Source organism: Fundulus heteroclitus, chromosome 2 (assembly GCF_011125445.2).
Source record: "Fundulus heteroclitus isolate FHET01 chromosome 2, MU-UCD_Fhet_4.1, whole genome shotgun sequence".
NCBI lineage: Eukaryota > Metazoa > Chordata > Actinopteri > Cyprinodontiformes > Fundulidae > Fundulus > Fundulus heteroclitus.
Window position 1 is genome coordinate 6405221 of NC_046362.1, and position 25948 is coordinate 6431168.

The window sequence follows — 25948 nt, forward strand, 5'->3', positions numbered from 1 at the left end:
CAAACAAGACAAACAACCATTCACACCTAAGGAGAATTTAGAAAGGCCAATTAACCTAACAGCACTTTTATACAGAAAGCTGTATTTTTCAGTGATGTCATCAAAACGTTGGTGGTTTGTATCTGTAATACTTTATCAGATTGTTTTGATTTTCTTTTTATAGTTCTCTTTGCAGGTACAGAAGCAGACTTATCTTCACTTTAAAGCAGCAATATCTCTACCATTACTGTCTCATGACAACTGCTGGAGCTGTGGAATCTCCCTATTCCCTCAGCGCTGTCTCACAGGCAGCTGCCGCGTGAGGTTTTGTGAAAAGGCAAGTTACTGCACTGCTAATGACAATAGGGACACTATTGTGATTAGAGCAACATTTTGTTTACTTTAACTTATTTTAAGGTTTGCACTTCAAGCCCAATAGGAAAATTAATTTTTGATAAATTTAAGTTTATTTGAATGATTTCCTTGTTGTTTCTAGTTTATTTAAGAAAAAAATCGATTAACATCGTAAATTGAATGTATTGTGAAAAAATCTGAAATCAATGGAAATATTACGTCTGGTGTGTGTGTGTTGTCCTTTCACATTCTGAGCCAATGTGTCTCTTCATTCATGACTGGGAACAAGTTACAACAAATAAAGGTTTAATCAAAAAGGCCAAGATATTGACGATATGAAAAAAATGGACAATAAAAGAGATGAATATCTCTTGAAAATGCATGAATGCCAATAACATTTGTTTATAGCAATAAGCAAGAATGACGTACATTTATAACTCAAATTATTAATAGTTTATAAATAATGATAGTGTGGAAGCTAAGGGCCCCATCCTGTGTTTCTTATTCGGTACCCATTTGATCAAGGCTGGCTCTGGTAAAGGTTTGCCAAGGGACTAAATCCTGTGTGAAAGAATATCAAACTGATTTCTACTGTGTAGCATAATGCCGTTTAGAATAATGCATGTGTGTTTCAGTGGCCTCCACTTTTAAATACGCTTTGTAAAAGCAGTCTCTTTTATACAGGGTTCCTGTTGAACAGCTTTTATGAGAAGCAAAACTACAATTAAGATGGACAACAAATGCCTGATAAGCCGTTTGAAACCAAAACTACACAAAACAGTCAGATTTGCAATAAAGGTTACAGCTGATGCATTTGCTTGATCAGGCCGGCAGTGACAGGCAGAGAATGTTTAGCTTTTACATGCCAGGGCATAATTTAAATCCAACACAGCCTTTCCCATGTCCTACATGCCGGATAATCTGACTTCACAGAATAAATAGAAGCCTTCCAAAAAAATGTCCCTGCACACGCGCACAGTTTGCACTGAGAAACGCTGATGTTCCACGGCAGCCTTTTGATGTGGACATGCTGACGTTGTGTGTGTCTGCGGCCCAGTGTGTGGCTTTGTGAGCACATGATGGCGTCCCATGTGAAAGCGCCTCCGCGGCCACGTGTTGATCAGCTCAGGACAAACTGGCTTCTACATCTACTTCCAGGACCCACCGGCTTCCAAGTAAGGGAAGGAAATATGATTTTAAAGCAATCCCAGCAGGAATGTCATCAAACAACGTGAAGCAGTCATGAAAGGGATTTTTTTCCCCCATTTTTCCCCAGTATATGCATTCTATCACCGATCCAACGTACCTGCAACTGATTTATCAGGCTTACCGTGCTTTGAAAAAGAATTAGGCTCCTCACAGATTCCTTCTGTTTTTTTTTGTTTCTTTTTACATTTAAATTTTGAAGACCTTTAAACGCATTTCAACATCACACAAACTTAATGTGATAAATTACAAAGCGCATTTTTCAAATAATGGTTTTGTGGATTCAGAATAGAGACGTCCATTGTTCTGCAGTGGGGAAATTCATTTATACCAGAAGGAAAGTGAAATGCAAATGAAAGCATGTAGATACACACAAAGGTCAAATAATATACATTCAAAAAAGTGAACCAGGGTAGTTGTCCACCTTATGTTAACATTGAATTCCCAGTTAAGACATAAAAAGCGGTTTGCTGGGTGAAAATAACCATTTAATGTTTTAAAGAACAAAAATCAATTTAACTCACTTTTCACTTTTTTGAGTGCAAACTGAAAAAGAAATAAGAACATGAGACTGTATATCACAGACAGATTTACAGCATGAGAAAAATAATACTGTGCAATTATTACAAATAGCATACTCAGATACAAAAAAAAAAGTGCCACTGTATAGGGTGATTTAAAAAATGTACAAATATGCATATCTGTGAATAAAAGCAGGCTATTTACAAGACTGAAAAAAAATGGGCAAAAACAGATTGGATATAAACTTATTGATTTGTTTAAAGTTGGGACGGTTCTAAAATCTAACCTCTGCTGGAAGGAAGGGTTTGCAGTAACGTTCCTCAGTGCACCTAGGATGCAGCAGCCTGTCACTCAAGGACAGCGGTGGTGGGAAGGGGGTGCATGGAGGGGTTTTAAGACCCCCCTGAAAACAGCAGCTGCGTAACTACACGCTGTTAGGGATGCACCGGCAATCCAAGGCTGTCAGCCTGCCTCGTTCATTACTTGAACCGGGCTGCAATAAAAGGGCACGGCTCATTTCAGAGCAGCAGCAGAGCTGTGAGCGGAGCCTGGTGCGTCTGTGATTACGGGAAGAGGTGGCATAACTCAGGCTGTTATTAGTACGACCTGAAGGCTGACCCAAAATGGACTGATTGTAAGTTATGGCTAATCACTTATAAAAATAATATTTAAAATTTCATTATGGTTACAAAATAACGCTAAAAACTCTTGATTCTTATTTTCCGAGTCTGAACTCGGAGGTGGAGGTTTTACTCTAACAAGCATCAGCAGGGTCCTCTGAGGACCAGAGTAGAGGGACCTTCACCTGATATACAGGTAGACCTACAAGGTACGCAATGATAGAAAACAATTGGAACCCTCTCTGGGAGCTTCAAGCCAGATTTACCCCAAAAAACTACACAGAAGATAGCTGCTGCCACCACAGAGTCAAAAAAGACTTACAGGAGTGCCCCCCCCCGCTCCTCAGGAGATCTCAGCCTCCTGAGCAGATAACATCTACGCTTACACTTCCTGTAAAGACAAGGGAGAACGGAGAACATTGTGACTTCAGTCCGGTTCATTGTTCAGGTGAACACCCAGGTACTTAGAAGACTTCCCTGTCTTAATGACATCTCCCTGGATGTTTACCGGTGTCAGTGTGGTCGGTCTGCACCAGAAGAAATCTCCACCATTTCCTTTGGTTTTCTCCACTCTGCAATTTAGTCTTCTCTCATCCTTATTGTTGAATCATGAACACAGACATTACCTCAGGGAGCTGATGTCTGAAGGTTTTAGATGTTGTTCTGCGGAGTCATTCTGGTGGGCCATCCTCTCCTTGGAAGGTTTTATGTTTGCTCCATATTTGGACACTGGTTTTCTAAAACCCAAAGCCTCAGAAGGATTGGCGACTCTTTCCAAACTGATAGATGTCAACCACTTTATTTATGCCTTTGTTTCTGATCTAATTTCTTTGGATTGGGGCGTTCGTTGTTGCTTCATGGAATCTATAAGCCTATTTCATGTTGCCAGGCAGGTTATATTTAAGTGATTCTATGGGTCTGGCAGTAATCAGGCTTGGTCAGTGAAATAGATTCTCAGCTTTCCAGAATATAGGGTAATGACAATTAATTCACCATTTAACAAGGGTGCAACTACTTTTTCAAATGTACCAGCTGGGTATGGATAGGTTTATCCTTTAATATTTCATTTGAAAAATGCGTCTTTTATTTGCTGAGGTTATCTGACTGACATTAAAGTTTGATTATTTGACATATAGTATGACAAAAAAAGAGCAAAAACAGCCAAATCTGTACGAAGACAAATACTTTATCACATGGACAAGTTTTATTTTGAGCTATTCTGAGGTTGAGAACAATTGAGTCTAACACGTTTTTACGATTTCAAATATTAATCTCTTTTGTTCCCCTTTGTTCTGATGAGTGGCTCGGAGAACCTGAAGCGATGTGTTTGTGAGTTCTGTCCACATCTGAATACACACAACCTAAATTTCTCTGGAACCAATTATTTTTTCCTCGCTCAAATGGATTTTTCGGGGTATATGATATGTAAACATCCCAGAATGGATAGAAGATGGTTTGGTAAACATTTCAAAGGCTGATCCAATCTGCATGCCATGTTATATAAATGCATTTGGACTCACACAATGTGGTCAGGTTGCTTTCCATTTTCTTTCTGCTGTGGCTCATGTGCTAACAATTTTAAAGGTTCAGATTCTTGATCCTTGAGTCAAAAACAGCACAGGGCTATGTTCGTGGCTAGAGCAGAATTAGGAAGAAAACGTTCCTTCAAAACGGACAAAAGTACGTAAATACTGTATAACCCATCCAGAGCTGAAAACAGTGCTGTTGTTTAGACTAAGGAATATTTGTTTTACAGCTGACAAAGCCGAGAGGGATTTATAGGCTTTAAGTGCCTCGTTGCTTTATCAAAGAGACAGATTGCTGGTCTTAACTGATTCCATTTGACGCCAAGAGTGTGATTGATGCTTAAATCAGGGTCTTTATGGCTGATGTTCACTGGGTTTTGGACTCAAAACCTTGACTTTATTGCTTTAGTATTTATTTATCACATAGCTTTAGTTTAGGGTTAAGACTGACTATGACATTTAGAAGAAGAAATGTTTGTTGTTGCAATTGTACATTCTAACAGAATTTGTTTTCTGCATGTAGGGATCAAACTGGACTTGCAGCCTTCTCACAGTGCCAGGGTGCTGCTCTGACCACTAGGCCACTGATTCCACATTTTGTGTCATTAAAGCCGCAAACATCAATTTTACGTACAGTCCAACACAAAGTAAGGATTTATTATGTTGTGTAAGTGAAAGGAAAATGATACAGTAGTTAGGATGTGGTAGACTGCATTTTTTCAAAGTTAGAATCTAAAAAAGATAAAAAGTTCATTGTGACTTTTATTGTTTGTTGTTTTATCTTCATTGTTAATATGATGCTTGTTCCTGGGTGTTCTGAAAGGTGCCTTTAAATTAAATGTATTATGATTATAAATATTTGTATATATATATTTATCTACATACTTTATTTATACATACTCAGATACCACATGATCAAATCCAGCAGAACAAACTGCAGTCAGAAAGTACTTAGCTAATAAACAGAACAGCAGTACGACCACAACTGTTCTGTTCTAGAGTTTGTTGAAGAACGTTACTGATTAACTGCATCACCGGGACTAAGGAACACGACAGGAAAAACATGGGGGAGTTTAAACCAGCATTGGCTTCCATCACATATCAATATCCCCAGCTATGACCTTTTCCAGGAGCACCATTCCACCTATCATCTGTCATGTACTGAACTGGAGACGGACACAAATCAAGACATCAGCAGGTGTCCTGAGGTCAGAGGATTACAACATTAAGAGGTGGAGGAAAGCAATGAAGGAATCAAGCTGTGAACACAGAAACTAAGAAGGTGTGTTTAGAGGCATGGTGAAACAAGGTGAGTACAACCAAGAATATGGGTGGCAGCTGAGTGGAGCAGGACACTATACACAGAACCTATGGAGCTCCCTCTCCAAGTCTATGAAGCTATTAATAAAAACTATTTTATGGGAGCATGTCATTTGAGAAAATATCGCTGATACTATTTTCCTCATGGTTACTAAGAAGACGTGGCACTTCTCCGTCGTCAGCGCCTGATGACATCACCATAGGGTGATTGCTTAAAGATCCAAGAGCCGAGTCAGTACCAGGAAAGACTGAGAAGGAATCATGGCCTAACTATGATTGAAGTCCCATTTGCAGTTTAGTACAAACTATGTGGGGGACACAGCAAACACGTGCTCAGGTCGAGTGAGACCAGAATCAAACTTTTTGACCTCCAGAGAAAATGCTGTTTGGTGAAAAAACTAACACTACACATCGCTCTGAAAACACCATCCCCATGATGAAAGATGGTGGTGGTGGCATCATGCTGAGAAGATGCTTCAGCAGAGACTGGGAGGTTGGCCAGAGATGCTGGGAAAATGGAAATACAAGGTAATCTTTTTTTTTTTTTTATCTTGCAAGCAACTGTTCTAGGTCAACCACGTTGAGAGGAGCCAGTTGAAGTGGCTCGGGCATCTGTTCAGGATGCCTAATGGACAGGCTGTATTAAGACAATGTGGTGCACTGGGCACTATACCTCAAAGCCCCCCCCCCTTACCCGTGCTGTCCTCCGGTCAAAAACATCCAACATAATCAAGGGGACTTCTGTAATGTAATTTACTATTTACTAACTTACACAACTACATGTAGGCATATGAGCAGTGAGCAATATTCAAATATCTCATTTAAAAACGTTGAAATCAAAAAAATCTTGATTTATTTATCATTTATTATTATTGTGACATCAGTGTTCACAAAATGAATAATGCATGGTCTTTCAACAATTTCAAGTAAATAATATAACAATTTATGACGTCCGGGCCTCTCTACTGAAGCTGCTATCCCTGTGACCCGACCCCGGATAAGCGGAAGACGATGGATGGATGGATGGATGGATTAAAGTCAAGACCTCCTATTGGATGCAGGGGAAAAGTGATTTGACGAAGCCGGGAATGTAATCACGTGCCATGTGGGGGGCCCAACGTGAGGCACAGCTGAAGATCTTCTCAACAAGGCAAACTGCCAGAAAAGAAGAACAATATGGGTCGTCTTCGCCTTTTATTGTCGGTCTCCATGGTGACCAGATCAGGTTTATATCTGGGCGGCCGTATCAACTGTGTTGCATGCTGGGAGTTGCAGTTTGTCACATCATAATAGCATAACAGGCTGAAAGGCTACTCTGACCGGAAGAAGCCATTACTCCAAAAGAAATACATAAAAGCCAAATTACAGTTTGAAAACGCACACAGGGACAGGGAAATAAATTTCTGGAGACATGGTATGATGTAACTAAAATTGAACATTAAACATAAAATTTTAACTTTAAGACCATTGTCTGACCATTGTCAGGGACTGGTGCACTTAAATACCCTGATTTCCAGGCAGACAAAATAGCCTCCAATGGACTCTTCCATTAACACGTATCCCTAAAACAGTTTCTGCTTGAACTCACTATTGTTTCTTTCAATGCACTTTAATTTTACATTGTTATAGCCATACTCTTTATGAGTATGGCTATAACAATGTAAAATTAAACCCACACAGAATGATTTTACCCAATGCCTACATTTGACTGCATCAAATTTAAAAAGGTGTTTTTCCCCCCTCGTCATCTGGTCCCTTCCTGTGATAGATGTTGGATAGATTTTTCTAACTGACCTTTTTGGTGATTCCAAGTCAAATTAATTTGAACAGCATTAACTAGCAACATTGGGCCACGATCAAAAGACAAAGACATTGGAATATGACATTCATCTTTGTTTGTTTGAGTTTGAGTTTATTTTTTCAGTCACAAAATACATATTTCCATAACAGATACACAAAAGCAATAAAAAAGTGAACTAAAAAAGTTCAGAAGCAAAAGCTTATATGCCCAATTCTACAATTTGCAGTACTTTGCTAGATGCATTTAATATTAAAGAAAAGAAAATACTGAGAGAAAAATAAAATGATAATGATGCCTCATAACCTCTTGCTGACGAGGTTGCAATATTCTCTAATCAGTATGGTTCTTAATATGGAAAATAGGGTTCAGGAGATTAAGACTCAGCTTAACTTTCCTTAGTTGAAATGTTAATACTGTGAAAATGCCATTATGGTGAGAATGAACAAAATCGCAAGAGAAGAGTTTTCCCCAAGGGAAAAAAAAAAAAAATCAAAATTTAGATGAAATAAGATAGAAGCTCTTACTGGTCAAATGAAAAAAAAATTCATTGTATTTCCATGTCTTTGGCTTGTTATTGGATGAGAATTGTCTATAAAGCCACAATATGGGAAAAACATGGTAAGGAAAACGTTAAAAAAAAAATCAATTAAAAGCTACACTGTTGTTCATGAAAAAAATTGCCTTGATCTCACTAAATACTCAGTAAGACTTTGGTTGTCTGAGATGAACAAAACAATTAGGAGCTGATGAGCCACAGCTGTAGCACCTGCAGAGAGCTCTATGTAAGCCTCAGGTGCCGGTTGACCATTCAGTTGTGGCAGGAACTATGGGAGGAATTTGGCTTCTGGGTTTTTGTGCAGTCGCATTGTGGCTTAAAGGTTTGTGTAGTTTCTTTGTTTTTATTTCTTTTTTGTGTATATTCAAAAAGTATGGGTGATTCAGTTGTCAAGTTGTGATCCCAGAAGGTTGCCGTTGTAGTTGTGAAAAGATGCTATGAGAAACAAATATGCTATTCAATTCACAGGGTCTTGTTTACCGATTGATCATAATGGAGGAATACATTATGAACCAAAAGGGACTGGAAACTGTAAGTTAAAAGTTTGGCTATGCAAACTGTTAAACAAGCTTACTTCTGGCTAAACTGATCTTTGTTTGTTTCAGCATTGTCCCAAAACAAGATTCCTCTAGAGAAAACAGTTGCTTTACTCCAGTCAATGGATTCCAGGTTGCTGGGAACTTCAAAAGAAGGTAATTATTTGTTAAATTCTGTCAAGCTTTTTATTACATGGACATTTATTATAATTAAGACTAAAAGGTAGGTGAATATCTAACTGACTTGCTCCTTAAGTGCAACTGGAAACCAACGAAGTGGAATTGGACAACGTGTCAAGCGACGCCTCCCACAACGTGTCAAGCGACGCCTCCCACAACGTGTCAAGCGACGCCTCCCACAACGTGTCAAGCGACGCCTCCCACAACGTGTCAAGCGACGCCTCCCACAACGTGTCAAGCGACGCCTCCCACAACGTGTCAAGCGACGCCTCCCACAACGTGTCAAGCGACGCCTCCCACAACGTGTCAAGCGACGCCTCCCACAACGTGTCAAGCGACGCCTCCCACAACGTGTCAAGCGACGCCTCCCACAACGTGTCAAGCGACGCCTCCCACAACGTGTCAAGCGACGCCTCCCACAACGTGTCAAGCGACGCCTCCCACAACGTGTCAAGCGACGCCTCCCACAACGTGTCATTTCCCTGCTACTCCTGGCTTAGATTGACCACACAATTACTGGACAATCTGGTCTTAAATAGCCACACTTTGGTCAACAAGTGAAGTGGAATACCCTAGCTCTAAATGTTAGCGCATAGAATAATTGAAGAAATCTCATCCTTTTTATACTATTTCCATAAAGACTCTGTATGCAGACAGAAGCAACTTTACAGGAAGTCAGTTTATTAGACAGCCAACGGAAACTGCAAACCTGTAAAAACTCTGACCATGCCCTGCAGTTCGATCCGAATGGCAGCAAGGAACAACCTGTTCCTAGCTCCTTTCACAGGTTGAATATAAGTTACCGGAGCTAAGAAGCCTTAAGGTATCCCACAAGCTTTGGATGACATAAGTACTGTCATAGTTTTAAGGTGTCTGGCCCACATGCAGACAGTTGGAGAACAAGAGACAGTTAAAGATGTTTGAGGCTATACACGGATCTAATGCAGGCGAGGTTCAGAATGTCAGAGCAAGGAGTACTGCGGGAAGAAAGACGATAATTAAATACGAGTCGAACCAGGGAACTCTGCACAGATGCTGTTCTGCTTACCAATAGGTATGGAGACCCTATCCAGGGAGGGTGAGTGGAAGTTCTGTGACCTTATGCTTTCTGATGGAGGGAAAAAGAATAAGGTTTGATTATGCTTTCTCAAAAAAGTCTGTTGCTAATCTGTCTATACCAGATCTTAAAAGGTTCACATGGTTTTATTAACCAATTGATTTTTATATATATATATATATATATATATATATATATATATATATATATATATATATATATATATATATATATATATATATATATATATATTAATAATAATATCTGGACATGTATCTAAACACACACCTATTTATTTAGAATACTTCAATCTATATATACACATCGATCAAAAGCCAATCTATATCAATTAATCTCTCTATTCTTTTTTTTTTTTTTTTTTTTTTTTTACAAGCATATGTAAGCTCCATCTATATCTTTCTTTCTGAATACTTAAAACATATATACAGGGTTCACTACTTTCTGCCACATACAATATGGCGGTGACGTCGACGTGCAAACTTGCGCCCAATGAGGCGTCTACGTATACATGTCCGTGGTTCCAACCTTCAGTAGTACTGTTTTCCAGCTGGTAGCCAGTTCTGCAGGTTAGCCTTAGCAGACATTTATCTTACCTGTCCAGAAGGAAAGCAGCAACCTCTGCATATCTTTTGCCCTCCTTTCTTCCTTTATTCAGCACCAACTTCACCCTCATTTTGGTTCTTTTTCGGTCCGTTTGAATCTGATAAATGTAACACAGAGAAGAAGCTATTTCTCTGAACTATCACAGACAATCTCTTAATGCCTGAGCTCCCTCTCACGTGACTTCAACCTACTATTCCTATTGGACCCGTCAGAAGTGAAAAAACAATTGTTTATATATTGTATGTTTCAGTATATATATGTTTCAGTAAAATTAATTATTTTCCTCTGCACCACTCTACTCATTCTGTGGATGTATTATTTTTGAAAAATTAATCGTTTTGATGAGAAAGTTGGAGCGTTTAAATGGAAGGGGAAAGAAATTTAGTGCCAAGTAGCATTTTTACACAGTTGTGCTTACTTTAGTGCAAGGCTAAGCTACATTGGAAACCTATTTAATTACACACAAAGGGACTCTACTTAACTAACTGAAGGCAGCTTATTGCACTAGACACTATTTAGGGGTATCAGAGTAAAAATGCTGTATACTGAAGATATTCAACAACTTCAGTCATCACATTTTTTGTTTTTCTGTCAAAAGTTGAAACCTTCTGCTTAACAATCATGAACAACTTTGCGATGGTGTATCACGTCGGATCCTGATGGAGAACAGAAGTTTGTGATGAGATGTGGAATAGTTCACAACACAGATAATAAATAATGTGGGTTTGAGCAACGATTCTCTCTGAATTTCCCAGGAAGGAATGAGCTTCTTTGTAATCGGTATATGAAGAATAATATAAATGTTCATAGATGGCAGTCAGACTACAGTTACAGTGTTAAGGGGAGGATCAGCACAATAGGTTTAGTCAGTCTTGACCTTTGACTAACCTCTGTCTGTGAGGAGGCAAAGACATAAATGAGATATATAAGAAAGCAAAAAAGGAGGAAAGCAAGAAGGAAAAATGAAAACAGAGAGAAGAACAGGGAGGGAAGGGACCGAGCTGTAGAATAACAGAAAGACAGGGAGAAAAGGAGAGAGAAAGACGTACTGTAGAGCTCCTGGAGCACAGTCTGAGAGAAAAAAGGAGGGGGCACTGTTTCCCCTCTCTCTTCTCTCCCTCTGGCTTTAAAAAGTGAAACAGCTCTTTGAAAAGAAAGGGGGGAGGGGTCAATGCCTTCTGTACTTTCACCATCCTGTCTGGACTATGAGGAGTATATAATGCACGGACTCTAACTTGTAATCCAGACACAACGCGGAGCTTCAGCCCGAGAACCAGCTGAGGACCTGACAACACAAAGGGCATGAACCACGTCAAGCTGGCCCTTCTGGGAAGCCAAGGGGCTGGGAAATCAGGTGAGCCACCAAAACAAAAAAATAAATAAAAACCTTTTTATAACAGACATGTACAGGAATAAACGGGTTTAGTTGTTTTCCTTTCTGCTTTGAAGGCATACGCATGAGGAAACCTGCTTGTTTTCCTGCATCAGTGTCAAAGGCTGGGTATAGATTGTAAGCTTAGTGATTTCTGTGTTTCAAACCTAATAAACAAGATTCCTCTGTGAAATATTCCTAAAGTAGATCAACATAAAACCTTGTTTTGGTGACTAATTTTATTTATTTTTGCATTTTCATCAAACTTGTTGCAAATTTTTATTTTTGAGCTAAACTAATCTGCTCTGCCAAGCAAATGGAAATCCAACAAGAGATTTTTCAGAAACCCTATTTTTCATCCATTTATTTGGAGGAAACCAGTTGCGCCTTTTTTGGGGGGATAATTTCTTTACATCTTGTCCTCCTGCATCTGGTAGTGACCCTTGCAACAGAGTTTTATTCTTAAATACTAATATAGAAAGCGGCATTTAAATAACTGCTCAAAATTGACAAAGATGGGGAAAATATTTTTGAAGAATTGTGTTTCTGTAACATAACAGTTTTTATTAATAAACAATATGAATGAGAATAAATAAATAAAGATAAGAATAAGAGTACTAAGAAATGTCAAATTTGATTAATCTTCTAATTCTTCCTATAGTAATAATTATTATTTTTGATAATCTTTCTGTAGTTATTTGTTCATTTACAGAGAGCAGCCAGCATTACTATATTAATATGATCACAGTATGTAAAGAACCACTGTTTTTACAAGTTCCCAGAACAGTAGAACTCAAGTTTTCTGATTTTCTGCCACACCTAGAGATCTATCCGTGACTTTAAAACCCAAATACCTACAGAATTTTTGTTTTTTTGTGTACCATTACAGCCCAGCTGAGTAGTGATAACCACAGATCCATCTAAGTCAGACTGTCACTGAAGAACTGGTTAATTTAGGCGTCCAATTCAAAAAGTCAATCTCATATAGATTAATTGCAAATTGACAGATTTCAGATGTTTGTTTCTTATGGTTTGATGATTGCTAAAAAATTATTCATCCTATTATGTTTGTTAGTATAGTTAGCTACTACTTTTGTCATTATCATTATTGTTTTGTCTTTCTTTTTATTGGTCTACTTGTGTTCTTTATTAGTCTATAGAGCGTTTTCCTTTCATGTCGTCAAACCAAGTGCGGCCATTTTGGCGGCATAACAAATGTCAACAGGTTATCTGGTCTCACCAGCACTACTGATGTCACAGTTCAAAACAATCAGATGAACAACATTTTTTTTTTTTTATAAACAACAGAAAATTGTAAAAGAAAAATGGAGAAGCTAAGAGTTGTCTAAGCTACAAACTTCCAGAGGACTATTTTAAACATATGCTAGTGTCCTCCATGCCTTCTGCCTCAGGATAATACCACAGCCCAACAGTAATGCTGTTCTTTAACAATATATCTTACATTATGGGTGCACATCTTGCATGTGCTGATCCGTATTGCACTGCAGGCTGGATGCTCTGCTTGCACCGCTATCTCTACTTCAGCCCAAAGCTTTCAAACCCAAACTCTCAGTCCTATTGTCCTTCTTTATTATAAAAGGGAAGGTTCCTGCAGCAACACACATGGTTCAAATGTTTTAAATAATTTCCCCACCGCTTATTAGGGTCAGCGCACTCCTAATGTCTCGTCGAGTTTCCCCTGCAACATGTAAGAGCTGATCTTGGACTCCAAGCTCTACTCTCAGGACAAGCACAACACATCCTTTGTTTAGTTTTTGCTTTGTGTTTCTAATTTATTACAAGCTTAGATGGCATTCTTTAAAAGACTTCAGGTTCTTTGAAGTGTACTGAGATGACGTGAAGACGAAAAAAATAATTCATTAGACAGGTGAAGCTGCGAAGAAGCCCTGAGTCCACATTCCAGTTCCTTTTATCTGGAGTTTCATTGTCCATGAAATGTAGGTTTTCATACCATAGCTCCATCACCCTTTTTGGTTACATCTTGGTCACAGCATCCCAGAAAGATTTGTAAAATATTCCGAAGAATGTTAGTACAAAGCCTAAAAGGGATTTCCCGATCACTGTGTGTGCCTCTGGAATGGTCAAAACATCCAGGACTTTTGGAGCTTGATGACATCAGTGTTTGTGCAGTTGTGAAAACAGAAAAGAAATTGGACATGTTTCCTCTATGCCAGTGGTGTCAAACTCCAGTGGCCTTGAGGGCTGGTTTCCTGCAACTTTTAGACGTGTCTCTGCTTCAACACACTTCAACACACCTGAGAGAAACATGAGCTCATTATCAGAGCTCTGCAGAGCTCGACTGCATGCTGGTGAGGCATTTGATTCAGGCGTGTAGGAAATGGGACATGCCTAAAAGTTAGAGGACACCAACCCTCAAGGACTTGAGTTTTAAAGGTGCGTAGCCACGTTATTTCACTTCTTTTTTTTAAAAAAAAAATGTATACGTCAGTAGCTCACTTTGGTTGCATACAAAGTTATTATGAAAGATTATCTCCTCCTGCTGGTGGATTAGTTGTTATTTTGGTGTTTTATGCTTTGTTGTTGCTCAATTTGTTAGTAAAGCCTTTCATGTTTGTTGTTTACAATTTTAACGGAAGTATGTACCGTGCCAATGGCTGTTAGCATCTCCCAGTGAAACAATGCAAAATGGTCCAAGATCCAAAGGACAAAAGCGCAAACAAATGATTCCAAGAGGGAAAAGAATACAGTACGAATGTTGGTGTTTACTGAAGCGGACAATAAACCTGCCGAGGCTCAGATGTGACCGCAGAGCTGACTGACGAGAGTGAACGTTCTGTTATGAGGCTTTAAAAGTTGATGTAATTGATGCATTCAATTAATGACGGTTGGCCTTCGATCACGCCGAGCTGCCGCTTTACCGCGAGGCATTGCAGAGGGTCAAACTCGGTCCGGCATTATTTACAATCGATTCAGAAATTAAGCAAACCGCCATTATGATAGTTCTGTGATATTGCCAGTAGATGTCGCCATGTCTGTTCATATTTGTTAATCGCACCCGAGAGCGAATTATCTTTTGGCTCAACTAGGACTATCAAAACACTACCATGAATGGAGGCTTAGTGTATATAACCTTATGTTTTTATCACAATCAAACGGTTTTTGGTCTTTCTATAAGAATACTATGTGGCTATATACCTTTAAATAGCTGCTCGCTAACCCGAAGTGATGTCTTTCACAAACTGGAAATGCTTTCCGACTGTTGGGCCTTGGAGTGGTGATGGATCTTACTATGGTGTTCTGTAAGGGTGCAAAAATTTTATAATATTTGCCATCACAAAGTTTGTTACAGTTTCAACTGATATAATCCAACATCGTATCATAAAACTACTGCTACTACTACAACTACAACTACACCTACTACTACTACTACTACTACTACTTATAATAATGATAATAAATCACCTGTTCACTGTAGTCTCATGGCTGAATTTAACATAAAGGTGTATCTTAAAAATACAATGTGAATTGTTATTTTGCATCGATGTAATTGGATCATTAATCATTTAATCAATATATCGATGTGGATCAATGTATTGTTACACACCACTGTTCAGCATTTGCAACTATTTACTACAGGGCTTCGCACTTTTTTGACCCGATGCTAGCAAACCATGGTTTATCGTGATTGGGTGCTACTGTAGGTCTTCCTAGCACACAATCTAGGGAAAAAACAAAAAACTAATTTTTTATGTATGATATTGCTAACACTGGCATCTTTAAGTCACAGACTTGACTGGGGTTTTTTTTTTTATTGAAAAAATAAAAAAAAGGTAGAGCCGGGCGACGCTAAAGGAGGAAATACACCAGACACGTTGTTACGCGTAAGCACAGCTAATGTGCTTCCTATGCGCTTCCTGCACTAAGGTTAGCTTTCAGTTTTAATCAGTCAATAAAGGTATACTAGAAGCATGATATGCACATGCAACAAGCGTATTTACGCTACACGACGACTAAATTAGATTGAAGCTCTAATTTCAGATGTGTATACAGCCCTGTTTGGTTGGGAATAAACGGGAAAACTCCTGTGTCAAAGTTCACTTCCGAAAGTATCCCAAAAATCGTGTCTCAGTTTGGCAACAAGGTGGTAGAAGTCACCTTGTTGACGCTGCTGATTGATGGGCTGCACTCGATTTTTGCTGAGCTCTCTGCCTTTCCTCTCAACAATTTGTCAACTAGAGGAAGGAAGGTCAAGTTTGGTGCTTTTTCAATGTGCCGATAGTTCTTTTCAGAGCAGAAACACACAGCTGTGGAGCGTATTTTGCAGCGTCTGGTGTAAATTTATACTTTCAAGCCGTGCCACTTATGTTATGGTTACGTTCCAGCCCGGTGTATTTCCTCTTTAACAGTGGAGTCAACGGGGAGAGCAACTGACGTGGGAGTGGTGGCCTAGAGGTTAGAGAGTCCCCAAAGGTTGGCGGTTCGAAACTCGATCAGTCACTCTGGGTTCCTGAGCAAGACTCTTGACCACAGACTGCTCCTCGTGTGCCACTCAGTATGGCAGCACACTGCTCCCTAAGGGATGGGTTAAATACAGAGACAAGTTTCCCCTCTGTGGGAGTATAAAGGGAAATATTTATTTTTCTTTGCCATGTTCCATAATTTTGGAGGCATGGCTGAAAAGACCCAATCTTCTCTGAGCTTCAGTCTAGTTTTCGGTGGAACCAGCAGAAGCTGGTCACCTGATATAAGGCACCCAAGGTGAAACACAAGGCTGAAGCAGGTCAGATCTGTAAGGAGGAGCAAGACCATAAAGACAATTAAAAGTCAAGAAAAAGATTTTACAATCAGTTCTTTGGCGCACGGGCAGCCTGGGGAGAGAAAAAAAGAACATGTAAGATGTTTTTTCCATCACTAGCTACCTGAGAAAATGAAAATATCTTACACATTTGACTCTAAAATTAAACACATTTAAACCAAGCAAAATGAGTAATTAAAGTAATAATTCCAAACCTGAACTTCGGCTAATTAAAGGTTTATGGCAGATCCAGTTGTTCCTGCATTTTGACATCAGTTATTTGGTTTATTTGGAGTAAATACTGAGTTAATGCATGGTATAAAGGTCGTTAAACTGTACAGTTTATCACATGTGATCCATTGTCCTGATTGATGGTCTACCTCACAGCAAAATGTGGCTCAAGACAGAAATATATTAATATGTAAACAATACTTTTCCTTTCTAAAACACTAACTTTTTAGAGCAAGATTCTATTTTATATACACGTTTTTATGAGGTTTATAGTTTTATTCTGTATTTGTAATCACCTTAGACATATAATGCAAAATCCACTTTTTTAGCCCTTAAATACATTTTCTTGTGTACTTGGGGTCTCAAGGAGAGCTGAAAATTTTGAAAGTAGTCCGTCCAGGTGCTGCGTAGATATTTTGATATTTTTTGCGTGATATTTTCTTTTCAAGCCTATCAGTTTTCAGCGCTAAAACAAGGTCATGGACTTCTGGCTTTCCAATTTTGGGAATCTTTAAATTTCTCGCAGAGATTTTGTTATCCACTTATAGCTTCGGCATCCTTCAACTTGGACAAGTCAAAATGTCCCGCTGTTCATTACCCCCAGCATACTACAAAAATGGCCGAACAGGGTGGAGTGGAACGCCATGCGATCTACAGGGGGGCGGGCCTTGAAGTGTCTTCTTTAGATTTAAAGGGACCGCACCAAATCGATTTGCCCTTAGACACACCTCAGAACAGGGGAAAAAACGTTCACGGATTCTGTGAAAGCTGAAGTGGTGCTGTCTCGTTCTGATTGTGCAGGCATGCATTATCATACCAACAATAGCGAGAGCCTGCTGTAAATCTTGTGATAACATTTTATGGTTTTTGGAGACTTCTGATTGGTCTCTTCTTGTGCAGAACCTGATTTGCTAGCCATACTTGGGCACGGTAGCAGTTATGATGAAGGTCGCCCATTTGTAGATTACTTTCTGTACAGTGGAATGGCTGATTTAAAGTCTTTTAAGAGCTTCTGCTACTTTCATTTTCAAGGCCTCGGGCTCGTTTTGATCATGATGGGATCATGATGTTCCCTCTCCTTTCGATAGTCAGGAGCACACCAAACTAAATCTCTGAGGTTTAAATAAGACGGACCTCCTTCAAAATGCTGGTTCAGGACGTTATAATCATTCTCACCCGATGTGATATGGTATGTGTAAGTTGGGTAATTTATTTCACATGGGAAAATGTGTGCATTCCTCAAAGGGAATCACTTGTTTTATTGCATCTTATAGGTTTTTTTTGTTAGTTTTTGTTGTGTTTCTCTATGTTTTATCTCACTCTGTATCTCTCGGTGTTGCTACATATTTTTTTTCTTTTCCTCAAACTGGTGTGGAGCGAAGGGGGAAGTTCTCTCAATACCAGTGGGGGTCTCGTGGCAGATATCCGTTTCCAGTCTCAGTGGCGGTCATTAAGGCTGACTGGCTCGGTGCTGTGCATCCACCGTAACATGAAGACGTGTCGACGCTCAGAGCCTGGCAGCGTGGCGGAGCTGGAACTGTGGAGGGTCTGTACCCTCTGCAGTTTGCTCCTGCATGCTTGCGCCCATTTAGTAGGATTTATGCTCTGCTTGTTGCTGTCAGGGCACGTCTTGTTCTCGTGCTGCATCGGTCTTTCTGTGGTGATGGCAACAAGCATTTCTGATGAGCAAAAGTACAATGAGCCGTAAGCCTTTGGTCTTTTCTAAAACGCATGCATGAATTCATTTGTGTGTGTGTGTGTGTGTGTGTGTGTTTTCGTAGCTGAAGAGTGATCTCTGTCTGACCCCTCTTGAGGCCTACCGTCATTAAAGTTCTGTTCTGGGACCGCAGCCCATTGATTGAAACTTATTGTCTGTGTGACTAGAACCGGCCCAGTCAGTCAGTCAGTTCTATGCGTGGCTCGCCAACAGAAAGTGGGGGGGGAGGGGGGGGGTGAATACATTCATTCAGCATGCCAAATAAGCAGAGAAAATGTCCAGCAAAGCCATGTAGCCTCTTTCATGTAAGGTTTAAGTTTCATCGCGCTGGTCCTGCAGTCTGTTAGCACTGCACAGATAAATGAGGTTCTTTTTTTTTTTTTGTCCATTCCTCCTGCCACCTGTGAAGAATGAGAGCGTAATGATCCTGTGATTAATACTGCTGCCCCCCCCCCCCCTTCTTCTTTTACTTCCAGCTGTCCTTGTGCGGTTCTTGACCAGACGGTTTATTGGGGAATACGCCTCGAATGCAAGTAAGTGTTTCCAGATCTTTCCAAAGCAAAAGGCCTTTGAAAGATCCAGCAGATGCAGACGGTGCTGGTTACTTCACTTTCTCAACATTTCGTCCTCTTCCAGTTTTGGTCTGTTGTAGTCAAATCTTCCACTACGACTGTTCGTGCCCACATTGACAACCGATGATTTAAAGTAATTGCTTATGATGTAGTCATACTTTTATGTAAGATAATGCTTTTCCAATTAAAAATCCCAATCAATCAATCAACCAATCAATCAATCAACCAATCAATCAACCAATCAATCAATCAATCAATCAATCAATCAATCAATCAATCAATCAATCAATCAATCAAACTTTATTTATAAAATGCTTTACACACCAAATTGACCAAAGTGCTGTACAGATCTAAAAAACAAAAGAAATAAAAACATATTACTGCATTAAACACAATGACTATTAACAAAGCTGGATCCTGTCAATGATCATTGGGCAAGGGGTGGGCGGTACACCCTGGACAGGTTGCCAGTTCATCAAAGATCGCAAATATAGTATACAATTAAATTGAATTGTGCACAAAATGTGTACCTTTTTAGATTATTTATCCCCCTAATCCCCCTAACACAGAAACCACATTTACCATTTGCTGTAAAGAATACCTGACTATTAAAAGGAATAATGGGTTAGGAACATTGGAATGAAATGGTTGGTTTATGGGTACAATGGAAGCAGGAAGGAATGAAACAATAATATGAAATGAGGGCATGAACTGCCAAAGGGGGAAATTGATCCAGAGCTCAATTCAAATGAGTGTTTTAATCCTGATATGTAAAAGCCATGCAATCTGTGAAGATTGTAGTTCATTTCTAAAAGACAGATGCAAACTTCAGAAAAACAAAATGCACAAATCAAACCGAATAAAGCTGTTGTTATATGGATGTCAGCTGATAGTGCCCTCTCCTCTCCTCTGCATCTTGTTCACAGACTCCTTGTATCATAAGAGGCTATCAATAGACGGCCGGCAGCTGAATCTTGAAGTGTTTGACCCCTGCTCTCAGGTACAGTTTCAAAGCTAGGATAGAATTAGGGAAGCCCAGTTGTAGCACAATTTAGTATTGTCCTGTTTTGAGTTATTTTATTTATTTATTTTTTAGTCTTTTTTTTAACCCCTGATCCAGGGGGGTCAAAATGAGTTATTCCACCTGGGATTTTATGTGCTAGCTCAACATGAAGTACCACATGGTTTCGAACTGGGAGGAAACTGATACATCCTTTTCAATTAAGAAGCTGAAAAGCGTGGCATGTATTTGCACTGAAATGCTGGCCATCCAATTAGTAAACGCTCCAACTGTGTGTCGATCTCTGTGTAAATCCAGCGAGGGTTTCAGCAGCATCATGATAACCAGGGGCGCAGCCGATAGGTTGTGAAACAAGCTTTAAACATGTCATGGAGCCATTCAATGCTTGACGATGGAAGGAGGATGGCACAACCACGAATCCACCTAAACTGACAGGGTGGGCTAGAAGACCATTAATCAGAGAATGTAGAAGAGTGCCACGGTGACTCTGGAGAAGCTGCAAAGATTCATGGGTCAGGTGGAAGAGTGTGTTGACAGGACAACTATAAGTTGTGTTTTCCATAATTTTAGTGGCAAGAATAGGAAAGGATAGGAAAGCCGCTCAGTGCTTTTAGGAGGATGGAGCTAAAAACAGGGCCATCCTGGAAGAAAATATGTTAGCACTGGAGATGTTTGTCGTTATGATGTGATCAAGAGTGAAAAAGCTCAAAGGGTACGGATAATTGTGATGGGCGCTGCGACTGGCACGGATTTCTCTTTATTGTCTTAGAGTCAGTATGAAGAAATGTGCAAAAGATTTTCCATTACCAGCTCGGATCATGTCTTTGCCGGCACGTGTTCCTTTTCTGCTGCACTTAAGCGGGGGATCCAGCGGCTTTATGAGAGCATCCTGTGGTGATGTGTGCCGGAGGCCAGTTGGTGGAGGAGAGGAAGGCTTTTAATCTGCTCATTTCAACAAAACAAAAGACCCCAGACACCTTTCACAAGGGTTGGAGTTTCACTGGAATAACCAGAGGCTGAGCAGAACAAGAGCCGGTCATTGTCCCTGAAATGTCGACACATGATGACGGGACCACCCTCTGATGAGGAGCAAGAAGTCCACATGCTGCCTGTCTGGCCCGGGCTGTGCCATAAAACTGGGGGGTTGATAAAGAGAAGAGGCTTTGAGCTGCTATTTACGGTCCTCAGGCATGTCGCACGATTCACGTCTTTTTCTTTCCTCTTCCTGTTACAGGTCACAACACTACAACTACTGGAAGTGTCAAAGCTCACATTGAATGGCTTTCTGAAATACCTTCAGTGCTCAATTTATTTTTGGCTTCCCACTCAAACAGGTTGCAGGGAATCCCTCTTGATTTTTTATACCTTTTTGATTTTTCAACCACAGAGCACAAAGTATTTTATCAGGATTCTCTGTAGAAGAAGAATTGAGTAGTTGTAGACTCGAGGAAGGACACCGGTTTAAAAAAAAAAAAAAAAAGGACAAATCTGAAAAGTGTGGAGTGCACTTGTGTTCACCCTTCTTGGTCGATATTTTGTAGAAACACCTTTTGCTGCAGGTTCTCTTGGCGTAGGTCTCTACCAGGTTTGCTCCATCGTCAGCTGTGACGCTGCTGAACAAAAGCATCCCTGCAGCCTGGTGCCGCCGCCATCCTGTTTTTATATGTGAAAAGCTTTAAAAACCTTGTACCAGTTTCCTTCCACTTCGCTACTTTGTTCCACTTTGCATTTACTGTATCTGATGCAGAACATCCCAGCAGAATACGTACCAGCTTATGGTTGGGATATGTCAAACCATGGAAAAGGTCATGGTGTGCGAATACCTTCACAAAGCACTGTGGGTAGTTTTCAGCAACAGACAGTTTAAAACACACACAGAGAAGCTGAGTTAAATATGCATAAGTTGCAATCATTTTGCAAACAACGTTTGTAGATTAGAAAATTGAAGAAAAGCTGTTTTCCATCAATACTGTGCAAGTACTCATGATGATTTGGAAGTAACAGCACGCATGTCCCCGCTTGGCAGAGCTCTGAGGCCAGGTGTATCCTGGAGGAGCCGGTGGACTGGGCAGACGGCTTTGTGGTGGTGTACAACATCAGCGACCGCACTTCCTTCATCGACGCCAAAAGCATCCTGCGGCAAATCCGGGAGGCTCGCACGGACAACTGCAAAGGGTCAGAGGCAGCAAAGTGTTGCACGCTGCGAGAAAGAAGCCTAGATCAGGAGTGAAAACACACAGATGCCGTGTAACTTTAAGGTGTTGCGAAAATTCTGAGCTATGTTTAGTAATTGGTTGTTTTTAAGTTATTCTCTAATTGTCTTACAGGGATAAATTATTATATAACTTCCCACTGTAAACATTTATAGGAATTTGATTGTGGAGTTTAGAGCTCAGAAGAGGCTTTTTGTCTTGTTGTCTTTCACACTAATAATTTGGGGGGGGGGGGGGGGTGCTTTTATTTATCTTATAGACAGGGCCAGCTCTGATCGTTGTATTTGGAAAAATTTCACAATGATTATTTTGAAGGCGGAGAAGTTTAGTACATCCACATGAAATGTTCAGTTGCCTCTTCATGCGGCGTCCCCGAATATACTCTTTGATTAGACAAAATAGAAAAGCATAAAAGGCTCCAGACTAAAATGCTCTAAACTAAAAGGAAAGTACTTTAAAGCTGCTTGGTTACACAGACCATGTTTTTAAATAAAATAAAAAAAACTAAAAGTTTCTAAATGAACAAAATATGACATGATATTCTACATAAAACAATACTGAAACAAGCAATAAAAAAACATATCTATAAAGACCTTCTTATTTAAGAAAATATAGGGGAAAATAAATTGTGTATTTCAGTAACTCTAGAGGGAATCAATCTGTTTTTAAAACGTCTTGTCCTGCATTTGAGGACTAAGACATTTCTCAGACGACTGAAGGAGCGTAAACTCTCTGGGAAGGGGATTGGAGTTGTCGTTCAATGCAAAAAGGGAACTCAAAATAATTAAAATGTTCTTGAAATTTTTGTATTTTTCCTTGATTTGAGCAGGTAAATAAGACTATTTGCCAATGGAATAAGAGTTTTGCACTTAAAATAAGAAAAAATCCTCTCCATCATCTTATTTCAAGTGCAGGATATCTAATTATCTTCTTGTAGGGGTAAATATACTCATCCCATTGGCGAATAGTCCTATTTAGCTGCTCAAATCAAGGAAAAATACAAAAATTTCAAAAACATTTTACTTACTTTTAGTTCCCTGTTTGCAGTGTTTAAAACAGAAGAGGCCATCCACCTTACCTGCCTGCTGGACATGAGACTGATTGCTGGGACTCCACACGCATTTCTCTTTAAAAGTTGCAGGACCCAAAACAAGACACTAAACAGATAAAAGAGGGTCCTTACGGTTCGGTCTATATTAAAAGGATGAGCCTTGTTGCACATGGCTTTAAAGGTCAATTTGTCCTCTACCATAATGCCATGGTATTGGGAAGAATGCACACATTCAACAGCCTAACCTTTGATTAAAATGCCTTTGTGCTTGCGAGGTTTCCTCCTAAAATCAATGATGATATCTTTGGTCTTATCAGCGTCCAGTTGGAGGTAGGCCTCCTCATGCAGCTGAACGAGGTCTTCAGGCATCGGACCGCGGCTGCTTTCATTCTCCTGGAAGAGACTAACAACACCAGAATCAGCCGCATTCTTTACTCTAAATCTGCTTTCATGTCTGCTCTGACACGTGTTAGTACACAGAATAAAAAGCAAAGGTGACGGCGCACAGGCCCGAGGTGACCTGCCAGGAGGATATTTAACATCTGAGAGACAATTGTTTACTCCCACGCTCCGCGGTTCTGGGTAATTGAAGCCAACCCTGCAGATCGTTGCTAAGATTAAACTGTTCAAGGAGTCTTTTGATTAAAAATATTGGGTTGAATCAGATAAAAAGAGCCTAGGGGGGGAAATCCACAAATAAAAGCCTGGCATGTGTCCCATTAACATCCAAGTGTTTAAAAGCGGGGTTAACCTTCGCTCCTCTGTGACACTCAGACTGCATCGGATCTGAAATGCGTTCAGCCTGCTGTAACATCTCACACCTGATTAGCCTTTCAAGGGTTTCCATTAAAAGCGAGGTCAGCGCTACTGGCCTGAAATCACCAAACAATTATCTCATGCCATGCTTAACCGCTGGTATGAGATAATTGTGCTAACATGCTGTGTGTGCTTGCTTTTTGTCAAACATGGCATCATATAGTCTCATCTTTCTAACAAAAAATAAATAAAAAAAACTTGTTCCAGAAGGATTCAGAGATCAGAAATCATCTTTTCTGTCAAGCCTTAAAAACGGCGATCTTGTTTAGTCTTTTTCTGACCGTACTGTCGTGAAGGTTGACATTTAACAAGCTAACTGGGGCGTTTTCCCTTAACCCCCCTGCAAAAACAGATCTAAAAACAAGTAAAATGTTCTTAAAGTTGGTCTATTTGTCCTTGATTTGAGCCAGTAAATAAGATTATCTGCCAATGGAATGAGTATATTTACCCCTAAAATAAGATAATTAGACATCCTGCACTTGAAATGAGATGATGGAGATGAATTGTTCCTATTTTAAGTGGAAAAATCTTATTCCATTGGCAAATAGTCTTATTTACCTGCTCAAATCTAGGACAAATACACTAATTTCAAGAAAATTTGACCTATTTTTAGTTCTGTTTCAGAAGAGAACTATATCACTCGCAATAGTCATAAAGTAAAAAAACCAACATGGAGTGACATTTTTCTTTCAAAAGCGGTAAAATGGCCGGAGTTAGTCACATCCTCTATACCCAGACCTCCTAAAAATACAGCGGGAAGACAGGAGGAAAATAACGCTGCGGTCGCCTCTCTGAAGACGAACGGGAATCGTTGTGCAGCTTTGAGTTTGCGGAATGTCCTGTGCGTTGCTGATTAATGATTCACGGGCATGGACGAAGGCTTCCCTGCAAACCTACAGGCATGTGCAGAATTTGATGCACAGAAAAAACAAGCCGTCCACATCTGTCCGGCAGCCCTGCCCCGTGCAAAGGCATCCCACCAATGTGAAGGGAAGAGGAGGATAGGGAGTGCAGGAGGAGATCATTAACTCATGGTGAAGATAAGGAGAGCATCTGGATGTTGTGTTGGTGATGCAGGACAACTGAAAAACAACTGCCTTACTCTCAGGAGGGGGGGGGGTCACGTTTAGGCTTTTAAAGTGTGTTAGATGATTTTAAAATCTAATAAAAGTGCCTCAAAAATGCAGGATGCTGTGATATTCCACCACCTGTCCAATCTCTGGCGTTTCAGGGAGGCGGACGTTCCCGTGTGTCTGCTGGGCAACAAGCAGGACCTGTGCCACGTCCGGCAGGTGCGGGAGGACGAGGGCCACAGCCTGGCGCAGGAGAACCGCTGTCACTTCCAGGAGGTGTCGGCGGCAGAGAGCTACCAGGACATCGCCAACCTCTTCACCCAGCTCATCCGCCAGGTGATGGAGCACCTGAAGTACCGGGCCGACCGCCGGCGCTACAGCGGCTCCAAGTCCATGGCTAAGCTCATCAACAATGTGTTTGGCAAGAGAAGGAAATCAGTGTGACGGTCCTGAGATTGCTTTTTTTTTTTGGGGGGGTGGGGGGGGGTACAAAGCCATACTGAAAGAAGGCAGCAAGGTTCTGTGTTCATCATGTACTTCGGAAAGATGCTCACCCTTCTTGAACGTTTCCACGTGTTGTCATGCTACGAGCCCAACTTCAGCGTTGGGGGTTTCTGCTGATAGACCAACGCAACGTAGCGCCTGGTTGTAAAGTGGGAGGAGAGGAAAACGTGGTTTGCAAACATTTTTCACCAACAGAATCTCAAAACGTTGTCCCCACTGAGTCGATAGATAGTAGAGCCAATAGATGGTAGAGCTCTAGTACCAGCTGCAAGTCCTTCGAGCTTTGTCTCTACTACCTTTACGCGTCTAGAGGCTGACAT

The 25948-nt window shown here is 40.3% G+C and overlaps 1 protein-coding gene and 1 long non-coding RNA gene across 2 annotated transcripts; both read left to right on the top strand.

The window, feature by feature from the left end:
* The first annotated feature begins 8086 nt into the window (after positions 1 to 8086).
* LOC105926222 lies at positions 8087 to 8810 on the top strand. Its single transcript, XR_004932134.1, has 4 exons — positions 8087 to 8206; positions 8353 to 8415; positions 8490 to 8576; positions 8677 to 8810. It is a non-coding gene; the product is annotated as an uncharacterized LOC105926222 (long non-coding RNA).
* Positions 8811 to 11319: 2509 nt separating this feature from the next.
* On the top strand, positions 11320 to 25607 carry rerglb (RERG/RAS-like b). Its single transcript, XM_036146413.1, has 5 exons — positions 11320 to 11635; positions 18855 to 18911; positions 19877 to 19950; positions 21998 to 22146; positions 25283 to 25607. The coding sequence occupies exons 1-5, from the start codon at positions 11584 to 11586 to the stop codon at positions 25566 to 25568; spliced, it is 618 nt and encodes a 205-aa protein (XP_036002306.1). The 5' UTR covers positions 11320 to 11583; the 3' UTR covers positions 25569 to 25607.
* The last annotated feature ends 341 nt before the right edge of the window (positions 25608 to 25948 follow it).

Coding starts and splice junctions, on each gene's coding strand:
- rerglb (XM_036146413.1), top strand. CDS start 11,584: ATGAACCACGTCAAGCTGGCCCTTCTGGGAAGCCAAGGGGCTGGGAAA. Junction 11,636..18,854: donor CCAAGGGGCTGGGAAATCAG/GTGAGCCACCAA, acceptor TTTTACTTCCAG/CTGTCCTTGTGCGGTTCTTG. Junction 22,147..25,282: donor CGCACGGACAACTGCAAAGG/GTCAGAGGCAGC, acceptor CTGGCGTTTCAG/GGAGGCGGACGTTCCCGTGT.